Here is an 11784-nt window from a genome sequence, read left to right on the forward strand (position 1 = left end):
AATTAAATTAAAAAATATTTTTGTCAAAAAAAAAAGGATTTGCGCGATGAAGAAGTAAATTGCGACGTTGGTTAATTCTTCGTCGTGCAAACCCTGTTTTCACTACCTTGGCGCGATGGTTGGTGTGCGACAAAGGTTTCGTTGGGCTAATTTTTGCATGACGTATTTTGACTTTGCGAGGCAAAAGACTTGCGTCGTGCAAACTGTTTTTTGCACTAGTGTACAAATACTATTTAATTAAATATGTTCTGTAAAATATATGATGTGGTTGTTGATGAATGAATTATTACTTAAGCATTGATTAACGTAATTAATTTTTTTTGGTGACACATCACATGATTTGCAAATATGGTCTAAAATTTTGACCTATTGAGCATTACTCATCTATTTATTAACAACTAGACAACATATATTTTCAATCAAAAGTTTGGATACTAATTAAATTTCCAACAGAAAAAATAATCATTTTTTTCTTCTGATAGTGCTAAAATATTTCATTCCGGGGTTGGTTAACTCTTAATTACCTTCGCGACGATGTTAATGCTTTGTTTACTTCATATCAATAAAGTTTTGGTATGAGTCGCAACATAAAATATAAGCAGGTCCCAACATATATATAACTACTGAAATTAATTAGCTACTAAAAATCCCTTCGAACAACACACAAAAATAGTCCCCTTCAAACGTCAAGTTACACATACATAAAAATGTATTCTTATTTTGTATGATAGACAATAAACTTAGAAAAAGATGGGATTATTAGGTATTTGCGTGTGGGATTATCAGGACCATGAACCTAACAACACTCCTCTACTTGTAGAATTCCATGATCCAAAGATTAGCAGTGAAACATTCATATCTGATGCCACTAAATCCAGCAGCAGTTGCTAAGGCCATGAATTCTTCTTGGCTCCTCTCCATCCCTCCCGGGCTTTGTGTCATCATATGCAGATCAAGTTGGCCGTTGGTCCTCACAGATAGGTTAGAATCCGGCTTAATTGGGAGAAGTGCCTCCACCACTATCACTTTTCCATTGTCTGGAATTGCATTGTAACAATTTTTCAATAACTTTATGCAATCTTTATCCAACCAGTCATGAAGTATGTTCTACAAAATAGTCCCAACAAAAATGGAATTATTAATTAAATAGAAAAGCTTCGGTTAATGATATTCATTGGAAAAAGGCTTCTCATGGTATAAAAGATCAAATAAAGAGAAAATTCCAATTTATAATATTACTTTTCTCAGGTCAAACAAAATATTTAAAAACAAAAATAATGCATGAGGAGTTTAAAATCACCTTCAAAAAAATGGCATCCCCATTTGGAATACTTTCAAACATGTCTCCTCCTACATTTTCAACACCTGCAAAATAAATGATTCCAATCGTTTATTACGCAGAAAAGATAGAATTCAAATTATAGGCCATAATAATATAAATTTAAAGTCGTACCAGGATAAGAGTAGGCATGTTTTATAACATGAGGTAAGTCAAAATTGATGCCCTTAATATGTGGATATTTAGAAGTGATTAGATTAATTGCCCCTCCCAAATTACCACCAACATCAACAAGCTGCGTAACGTGCTCAAAACCTTTGTAGAGCTTGAGAATTCTCTTCATAACTAGGGTGCTATGGTTGAACATTGCCTTGTTGAATATTTCATTAAACCTATGGTCGACACTTGGATACTGAAAGTGGTGCATGCCATGAGCTCTGTCAAAGGCAATTTCTCCTTCAATAACTGCATCTTTCACCTGACGCCTGTCGATGTTCACAAAATTAGAGTTAGCTATCGCTACTTTAATGTTGTATTCTTAGATCTAGACTAGGGGTAGTGCTAGTTAGATTAGGAATTTTCGATTCTACCATTAAAATTTCTGATCAAATAAAAACTTTTCCATAAAGGAGAGAACTCCGGTTCTAAAATAATTTAACAGTTTCCGATTTGCAAATTTTGATCGGCCAAAAATTTTGGAATGAAAATTGTAAACCTTATTTCCGATCTTATCCTTGAACAAATATGGGACACATTCATGTATATACGAAGCTCATGACCAACGAATCTGGGACATATTTTGATCCTCTTCATACATACATGAACATGTCCAATTTTCAAAATGTGGTTGAGTAGCAAGTCTTGACTAAAAAACATACCAGCCTTTTAAGAAGGCCTCGTCTTGAACCAAAGTCAACACAGGGGCTAAGGAAACACCATCTTCATTAGTCACAAAGTGCTTGGACACAGGGGTAAGGCCGTAGAGCCTCCGGAAACACTTGTCAAGTTTACCGTCAACAACTGTGCAGTCGAGCACGGAGTTGCTGGCCAGGACAGCTAGAAGGCGATCTAGCATCATGGGTCCGTCAGGGGTCTTGGTTCCGATGTGAGCTGCGATCTTAGATGAAGAGAGCTTGGCATTTTGACCCTCTTTTGCTATGATGTCAAAAACGCCAAGCTCAATTGCTGACTGCATGGAGAAGGACAGCACTGAAGAAACCACCAGCTGCAGTGCATGGCAGTAGCTCTCTTCTTCTTTCCTTGCTTCATCATCAAGAGGAATGTCAGGAAGGCCTTTTGGTTCCTCTAGAGAAGCCATTGGATCAGTGCTTGTGCATCTAGCTAAGCAGTCTACATTGATTTATATGCTAAAAAATCTTCGATTTATTAGGTGAAGTGTTCTGTCATTTTCATTGTTTATTGTTTTATTTTTGAGTGGATTTATTTTATTGTTTTATTTTCGTACTTGATATATTATAGCTAACGAGTTGGGATTAAACAAAGTTCTCTGCGGGCATGGATTGCTTGAATAGTTAAATTAAGTAATGGGAAATAATTTTGAATGACAGTGAGCGTAAAGACTATTACATGAACACCATACAAAGTTGGGATGAGGATCCTCTCTGGATCCCTTTTGTAGAGATCTTAAGAATTCTCACATCATGACCGTTCATTGTAAATCGTACCATCAGTTTTTGTTAGATACCATTTGTGTTTAATCTTAAATAAAATAATTTAAAATAATTTTTAACCGTACAATATACGATAAATGATTAAAATATGAAAATTATTAGGATCCCCACAATTTAGAATTAGATGAATCCAAATCCACAAATTTGAATATTAAATTGAATTTTTTTCAGAACAGGAGTTAAAACCATTTGTCCGAGTAGCAAACTAAAAGCCTCCAACTACCACTGCAATTAAAGTTGCTGATGAATAACTGATTCATTTGACTCTCTGTACCAATGAATGAAGAGTAGACCTAATGATGCGACGAGTTTTGTACGTTGTTGTTACTAATTGCAAGTTGAAAATAAGACAAATGTGCGAACCTTTTTGCCTACGGTTATCTTTGGTTAAAATGATGCGTCTTTACACTAATACTGTAATTTGGACTAAATCACACAAATGATTAGTCATAATAAATTCTTATTAAACTTATTATTTACAAAATTCGAACTTAACATCTTTTATTAAACTCATTATTTACGAAATTCACTTAACATATTTTAGTTATAATAAGTACAACTAAATTACAATATTAAGTGATGAGTTAAATTTATTTTTTTATATTCATGAGACTAGAGAAATTTATTATCAAGCAAGAAGAAATTTTTTTGGAAGTTATATTCAGATTATTTGTCCAAAAAGGTGTTTATAAGAAGATGGCGGACGTCGTTACGATTCTGTGGTAACTTTTGATAAGACATTGAAACTCTCCATAATTCACCAAATTCGACTCCGTTGTCGCTTACGAATTCGTAGACAAGAGTACTACACATGAAGGAATTTAATTTGGAATTTGGTCCAGTTGTAATTTCATAAATCGGTCACTATGTATTTTTTAGGAGAAACTTGTTGAGAAAGTCAAGGATCATCAGCAAGATACTTGCCAATATTATGAGTCAATCAATGATATCAAGGATTAATATATTGTAATTGATTACATTCCTATCTTGTATTATACACTGTCAATTAGTAGCTAGTTAGTAGGAATTGATTGTAAACATATGGCGACATATAGTAGTATTGTACAAAGAATTGAATTAATGAGAATCGGTGAATTACCACCTTCCAAAATTCACACGGTATCAGAGCCCTTCTTGGGTTCTTAGTTCTTTTTTCTTGGGTTATGGTGGAGGATTCAACATCTGGCTATTGAGTAAAAATTGTAAACAATATGTAAACAAATAATTCACTCGACACAATTTCATTCTCGTTCATTTTTTCTGAAGAGGGTTTTATTAATTTGAGTTTGACCCATTCTAGGCTACGCACCTTGAGTGAATTATTTGTTTACATATTGGGTATTATTTTTACTCAACATAATTTTTGGCACGCTCGGTGGGACCCATTCACCTTTTCATCTGTAACTATGAATAAATGAAATCTTATGTGCTACTTATTTTCTCGCAGGAAACAAGATGGCACCACAAGTTATTGTTTACTTCCATGAGCTTCCGACAACTCATGCCAAGGTAAGACGTGTAAAGCATGCTGGTTATCGAATGTCATTCATCATTGATCAAGCACAAGCTTCGCTCAATATCCCAAAGCCAAATCCTGGAGTCGAAGCCAACAAGGCAACTGCCAAAGTCGCAAAGACCGTGCAGAAGAAGACTCCATCAAAGAACACCACAAAAAATGTGAAGAAAAGAGTTGCTAAAGTTCTTAGGAAGAAAAGAAGTGAAAATGATGTTGTGGAAGCTACTGAAGGCCTCCCAAATGTAGCTGCTAAGGCTCCACTTGCATCACCCAAAGCTACAAAGACTAAAAAGCACAGAGTTATCAAGACTAACGCACTTGCAGCTGATAAATCTTGCATCACAACTAAAATCATAGTTGGCTCAATTCCAATCACTTTAATCATTGCGGAGCCTCTAAGGGTGGTTTCTTTTAAAGAAGAAAAGAAAGTTTCAAGAAAAAATACCACAAGACGTGTACAACCAGCCAAGAAAGACAATATTGTCTCAAATATCAAATCACAAGCTTGGTACATTGAAAGTAAAGTCAAGGTTGCTAACCCATACCACCTATGGGGGCACTACAAGGTGACAAATTGTGTCAAGTCCAAAAAGACGAATCCAAAAATACACAACAATGAGACAATGAGAATTCAAGCCCACATGTTACAGGGGGCATCTAAAAAACATCTCAAGACAAGTTTAAAAACCAAGTTATGGGGCTCCACTCTAGCTCGAAATCATAGGGGGGCATTCCCCGATCTCCAAGCCAAGTCGCGACCATGTATTGGTCATATTAAACAATCAATGGCTCAAACAAGACTACATCAATCCCATTACAAGGCATTTGCCTCGAACAACATCCCCAAATGGTTGGAGAGTAAAAATGAAGATGTAGAGTCTATGTCAGTCATGGTAATTAGCACATCACGTCTAGAGGAGCAGCTTCAAGAAATGCAAAGGAAGCTAGCCGAAAAAGATGCCGAAATTGTAGCATTAACTGCACAGCTAGCCATTAAGGCTAACGTTGTTGGTGGTGGTGAGACGAAAAAAAGAAAGTTCCTCAAGTCAAATCACACAACAAGAAGTCAAGGAAATATTTGATGAGAACATTCGTAAATTCCATATGTCCTTAACTCCACCAATTTTAGGGTACCAAATACCATACCCTACACACTATGATGCCATGCCATACCCAAAAGGTTATCAAAGACTGAGTTTCGAAAAATTTGATGGCGTAAACGGCACCCCACAAGAACATCTAGCTCACTTCTACTCAGCCTATGGAGCCCCAGTTTGGGGTTGAGGTGATTTTAAAAAAAGCTCCTATGAAAAAAAGCTGGGAGTGTTTTTGGTGTTTGGTAAACTAAAAAAAAAAGGCTTATTTTGGAAGCTGCTGTGAGAATAAGCTGAAATCAAAGGAAAAAGCTGAAGCTGCCATTTGTAGCTTTGGAAAACTAGCTTTTTTTCAAAGCACACAGAACTACAGTGCTCCTTTAATGAAAAGACCCACTATCAAACTGCTTTTTTTTCCAAAAGCACTTTTACAAAAAAGTTTACCAAACACTCTGCTGATTTATTTCACAGCCGCTTATTCTCACAGCAGCTTTTTTTCAAAGCACAGCAATACCAAACCAGCCCGGAGAGACATCACAATATGACGCCTTGCTAATAAGGCAATTTGTGCAGTCCCTAAAAGGACCAGCTTTCACTTGGTACACGCAATTGCCTCTAAGTTCTATCCGTACATGGGACGACATGCAAAAGTCGTTTCTTTCACACTTTGTTAGCTCCAAAAGAAAAATCTCGATAGTGGATTTAGCTAATGCCATGCAAAGGCATGACGAAAGCGTAAATTCATCGCAAGATGGAGAGGCCTAAAGCTATAATGAATAGAGAAATTGACCGAGGCGACGACAATACAAATGTGCTCACATAACCTCGTACCTGAGATCGGAACTTCTGTTGTTGTTGCAGAGCCTCAAACATTTGATGAGCTAGTCTCGATGGCATGCAATGTTGAAAAGCAAATTGCTCGAAATCGATTTAAATTCCGAGCATGGTCAGAAACTGAAAAGACCAACAAAGGAATAGAAGGAGAATGAGCTTTTTAGACGTAAAGCCTTATAAGGTGGTCTGAAAAAATACACACTGAACTACGTATGATTTGATCCCTAAAAAAAAAGGGTACGTAGACAACCTATCATTAAAAATGGGTGCAGTCATAAAAAAACTAAAAATAATTCCCAAAATTAAGGGATGAACTACGTTCGGTTTGATCATTTCACAAGGTGCGTAGGTTGTCTAGTTTTATTACTAGATACAGCCATAAAAACCATTTTTCCAAATTCAAGAGATGAACTACGTTCGGCTTGATCTCTTCATAGGGTACGTAGGTAGTCTAGTTTTATTACTAGATACAACCATAAAAACCATTTTCCCAAAATCAAGGGATGAACTACGTTTGACTTGATCCCTTCACAGAGTACGTAAGCAATCTGATCCCCAAATTTAGATGCAGCCATAACTCATCAAAAATTATATATTTTACCCTTAACAGAATTATCATTTGTTCGAATTGTCATATGCTAATATTTGTTTGAACTCTTCCCAGGCGAGAGTTTTAAGGACAAAGCATAGGTGATTTTCACTTATGTAAGGTGATGAAAAAAGTCTGATGCATTGAAAACACTAAATTGTCATGCATGCAGCAGCTGTACTTAAAGTTTAAAGCAGTAGCTATGTTTGAATAATGGTGCTGCTATCTACAAAGAAGCATGCCGTGTAGACTACAGGTTAAAACAGCAGCTATGTTTGACTAATGACACAGCTATCTACGAGGACACGTGCCATGTAAACTAAAAGTTAAAAGCAACGACCAAGTTTGAAAAACGGTACATCTATATTTGTAGAAACATGCTGCAGAAAAAAAAAAAAAAAACATAAAGGAAAAGATGCCTTCACTACAAGATTACCAACTAAAGCATTTTTCTCTCTCTCTCTATATATATATAGAGGTAAAGGTGCGGCATGCTGAAGTTGAAGGTGCTGCTATCTACAAAGAAGCATGCCGTGTAGACTACAGGTTAAAACAGCAGCTATGTTTGACTAATGACACAGCTATCTACGAGGACACGTGCCATGTAAACTAAAAGTTAAAAGCAACGACCATGTTTGAAAAACGGACTTGGATTCTCTGCCCTCTCAATTAGGTGTTATTTCCGTGTCCTCCTGTTTGTGTGGTCACGGTTAAGCCACGTCAATATTTTATATTACTATTTTTTTTTTTAATTATTTTTATAAAAAAACAATATAAAATGTTAGCATGAATTAACCATAACCACACAAAACAGGAGGGCACGAAAAGGACACCGAAATGATAGGGCAGAGAATCCAAGTCATTGAAAAACGGTACATCTATATTTGTAGAAACATGCTGCAGAAAAAAAAATAAAAAAACCCTTTTAAACATAAAGGAAAAGACGCCTTCATTACAAGATTACTAACTAAAGCATTTCTCTCTCTCTCTCTCTCTCTCTCTCTCTCTCTCTCTCTCTCTCTCTAGATATTTTATATTAGCATCCCACAAATTGTTGAATGTACTCTACATTAAAATTTAATATTAATAACTTATTTACCCTATTATGCAATTACAATTTTGACCTTATTAGGTTGAAAAAAAAATAAAAAATTTCTAAATACACCCCAAATCACTTTTAACGTATTATTTATTTACTTCAACTATTAAAACCCTTCCCACATTCTATTGTTGAATAAAACCCTAAGCAATGAAACTACAAACATGTTGATTGAAAAAAATTATTTTTGACCGGAACAAGAAATCGGTGTTTCGAAAGCTTTATATGAGGTAAGACTTAATATTTTTCTTTGTTTTAGTGATTTCGACGACATCGATAATTATTTAATCTCACTCAATCTAATAGTTCAAGAATTAACACTTATGAATCTCATAATTCAAAAACCATGGCATGCAAACTGATTGCAGTCAATGTCATTCATAAGGTGCTTTCTTGCAGGTCGACTTGGTTCGACCAAAATATGCACAAGAAAATGGAAACAACATGGTAGCTTTGAAATCATTATTATTATTATTGAAAAACGTTCAAATGAACCTAAACATTTTTTTTTTCAAATAATTCAATTTGAAATCATTCGACAGACTAACGTTCAGATGATTTGAAATAATTCGGCAAAATTAAAAATGAGTGTTACAAGATTTGAGAAATGTGAGGGTGTATGTAGAAAATGTAAGGTGTATATTAAGAATGTGGGATGTGAGGGTATTATGGGGAAGGAAGTGTGGTGTATTAAGATAATTTGTAATTGAAAAAAGTAAATGTGGGGTGTATTAAGTATGTGAAATTTATTCAACAACTTGTGGGGTGCTAATATAATTAGCCTATATATATATATATAGAGGTAAAGGTATGGCATGCTGAAGTTAGAACACGGAACGTAAACTGAGCAAGGGAGATGCGTAAAGGAATATGGTTTTGAATAACATAAGAAAATTCAAATAAATCTCAAACGTTTTGGTTCAATGAACCCATTATTATCAACCAAGTTTGCTCAAAAGAGTCTGCGAAAAAAGAGGAAAGGCCAACATAAAATAGCAGGAGGGCAAAACAGAAGGAAAACCACATGAATCCCTACTCCGGTTTACTGCAAGAGTGGAGCAGGGAAGCAATCGAGTTCAAAATTATTTGGGTAAAGTACAAAAAAACTACCTCAATTATTGATGTCACGACATTTTTATACATTATCTTTTAAAATTGACAATGTCATACCTCATCTTATGAATTTGTGCCAATGTCATACATTCCGTTAGCTTGACGTGAATTTCTCAGTTAAATGCTGAGGTGGCTTGATCCGGAGCCCATTTTTTATTAAAAAATTATTAAAAACTAAAAAAAAATCATTTAATATTTTTTAAATATTAAAATAATAAAGAAAAGTTAAAAAAAAAAAAAAAAAAAAACCAACAATCAGTTCGTCCCCTTCCCCCCTTCTCTCTCTTCTCCCCATCTTCTCTTCTTCCCCCTTCCTACAACTTCAACCCAGAAAAAAGAAGAGAAAAAAAAAAAAAAACCAATTTGTCTTTCCCACCCCCTCTTCTCCCCGCACCCAACCTCCCCACCTTCCCACCCACCATCTGCACCCAACCTCGCACCCACTACCTGCAACCCAAAAAAACAAAAACCTAGATCTCGTTGAGATGGAATCAGGAAAGTGGGGGGAATGGATGTGGAGGGAAGAGGGTGGGTACACGGCAGGGGGGCGGATGGACGAACTGGGTGTCCAAACTAGGTGTCCTTTTTTTTTTTTTCTTTTCCTTCTCTCTTCTTCTTCTGCAGGTTGGGTGTGGGGGGGGGGGGGGACAGACCCTTTTTTTTTTTCCTTCTCTCTCTCTTCTTCTTCTGCAGGTTGGGTGGGGGGGGGGACGGACGATTTCCATTTTTTTTTCCTTTTCTTCTTCTTCTTCTTCCTCCTCGTCCTTCTTTCTGGGTTGCAGAGGATTGGGTTTATGATGGGGGGAGGGGGGACGAACAAAATTTGGTTTGGGTTTTTTTTTTTTTGTTTTTTTTTTCTTATTCTTCCTCCTTCTTTTTCTTTTTGGGTTGCAGGAAGATGGGGAAGAGAGAGAGAGAGAGTTTTAAAAAAATTATTTTTTTAATTTTTAATTATTAAAAATATATTTAATTATTAGTGAGTGGATTTGCATGTAGCCACATCAGCACTTAACAGGAAAATTAACAGAAAAATTGACGGATGTATGACATTGGCACAAATTCACAAGATGAGGTATGACATTGTCAATTTTAAAAGATGAGGTATGAAAGTGTCGTGACACCAATAGTTGAGGTAGTTTTTTGTACTTTATCCAAATTCTTTCTTCTGCAGATTTGTTCAAAGCTTCAGCACGCCCAATGTCCAAGAGAAGCCCTTCATTCACGTCAATCCAGGACTGACAAAGTTTTACATCCAATTTCCACTTAATTGAAGCTTTAAGGTCTCTCACTCGACGCTTGACATAAACTCTTCCGGAATCATATTGCTGACGAAGAACACAAGCGACCTCATCTGCTTCTTTTCCACTAATGGTATTGCACGTGGATAAACTGCTATACACTAACACTCTGTTTGGATACGGTAAAATAAAACAAAATTTCACTTAAACTAGGGAATTTAGGATGGGAAAGCAGTTTTCCCTCATTTGGGAACCTTGTAGCGCGAGAAACGGCAAATTCTATAGGAATAAAGGTGGAAATTGGGGATGAAGAATTCCGAGTTTAATTTCCGCCTAAAGAGGTGTAATTTCACAATTCCAACAACGATGAGAATCCCGAATTCATCCGCAGGGAGATTTTGTGCACGCCAAACTTCAGGATTAGGGCACCAAAGTCAGATATCTATCGCCAAATTTCACAACAAAAGGGCTGCACGATCTTCACTCTGTTAACTCTCCAATCTTCGAAGGGATTTTCGATTGTGCAATCATCTTCTTCCTTTGTTCTAGGTCAGCGTCACTACTCTATTCTATCTTGAAAGATTTTTAGCTTTTTGGGTGCGATCTTCCTGTAAGCATCATGTATTTCTGGTTTCATTCCATCCTTATCTGGGTGCGATCATGTATTTTAGGGTGCGATCTTATTACTGTAAGCCTCATGTATTTTTGGGTGCTATCTTATCTGGGAAGGGTGAATTGTCCGGTTGAATTGCCATTTGGGTGTGATCTTATTATGTTTTACTTTCTCCGATTGAATTGTCTATTTACTCTGTAACCTTATCTGGGAAGGGTGGAATGATTTGCTCATAATTTAAAATGGTAGTAAATGATGTCTGCTAAGTGTTGAAATTAAAAAGCACCAACACTACTGGATTAATTGCAATATTAAACCAGATTAATTGAATATCTGATATGTTAGCAACATCGATTTCTTCCTGAAATGTAAGAACAAATGACAGAACAGACAAACCTCACGAGGGTATCCTAGATCGTACACCAACTTCCGGATAGTTCCATTGTATGTAAGAGACTCGAAGGTTTCTGGCTTGTACTGTGCCAATGTGTAATCCATATCAAATCCTTCTGCAACAATATTCTTCATATTCAATGATCTTTTGCAGAAGATCTACTTTCTTATGTCAAATTTACATCCTCCTTAGGGAGATGACCATACACATGGTTTTTGACCACCATCAGTTGAGCCCATTTTTAGTTTTTGATGGCCTTTGGTGTTAGTTCCTTGTTATAGATATTGTGCTTTTGAAGGTTAACTGTCAAAGAACTAAAATATA

General features: G+C 36.0%; 1 protein-coding gene and 1 long non-coding RNA gene across 2 annotated transcripts; one reads left to right on the forward strand and one right to left on the reverse strand.

The window, feature by feature from the left end:
- Positions 1–613: 613 nt before the first annotated feature.
- On the reverse strand, positions 614–2784 carry LOC103433538 (cathecol O-methyltransferase 1-like). The gene is made up of 4 exons (XM_008371802.3): positions 2158–2784; positions 1454–1764; positions 1301–1365; positions 614–1107 (listed from the first exon to the last, which is right to left on the reverse strand). Exons 1-4 carry the CDS (start codon positions 2595–2597, stop codon positions 811–813), a joined length of 1113 nt encoding a protein of 370 aa, XP_008370024.1. The 5' UTR covers positions 2598–2784; the 3' UTR covers positions 614–810.
- Positions 2785–9940: 7156 nt separating this feature from the next.
- On the forward strand, positions 9941–11243 carry LOC114824569 (uncharacterized). The gene is made up of 2 exons (XR_003772856.2): positions 9941–10287; positions 10387–11243. It is a non-coding gene; the product is annotated as an uncharacterized lncRNA (long non-coding RNA).
- Positions 11244–11784: the final 541 nt, after the last annotated feature.

This window comes from Malus domestica, chromosome 04, assembly GCF_042453785.1.
Source record: "Malus domestica chromosome 04, GDT2T_hap1".
In the NCBI taxonomy this organism is placed as follows: domain Eukaryota; kingdom Viridiplantae; phylum Streptophyta; class Magnoliopsida; order Rosales; family Rosaceae; genus Malus; species Malus domestica.

Bases quoted from the DNA above. Each gene is read 5' to 3' on its own strand.
- LOC103433538 (XM_008371802.3), bottom strand. From the start codon at position 2,597: ATGGCTTCTCTAGAGGAACCAAAAGGCCTTCCTGACATTCCTCTTGAT. The intron at 1,765-2,157 runs GTATGTTTTTTA...GAACATCGACAG, and splicing joins GAGGCCTTCTTAAAAGGCTG to GCGTCAGGTGAAAGATGCAG. The intron at 1,108-1,300 runs GTGATTTTAAAC...ACTATTTTGTAG, and splicing joins GGGATGCCATTTTTTTGAAG to AACATACTTCATGACTGGTT.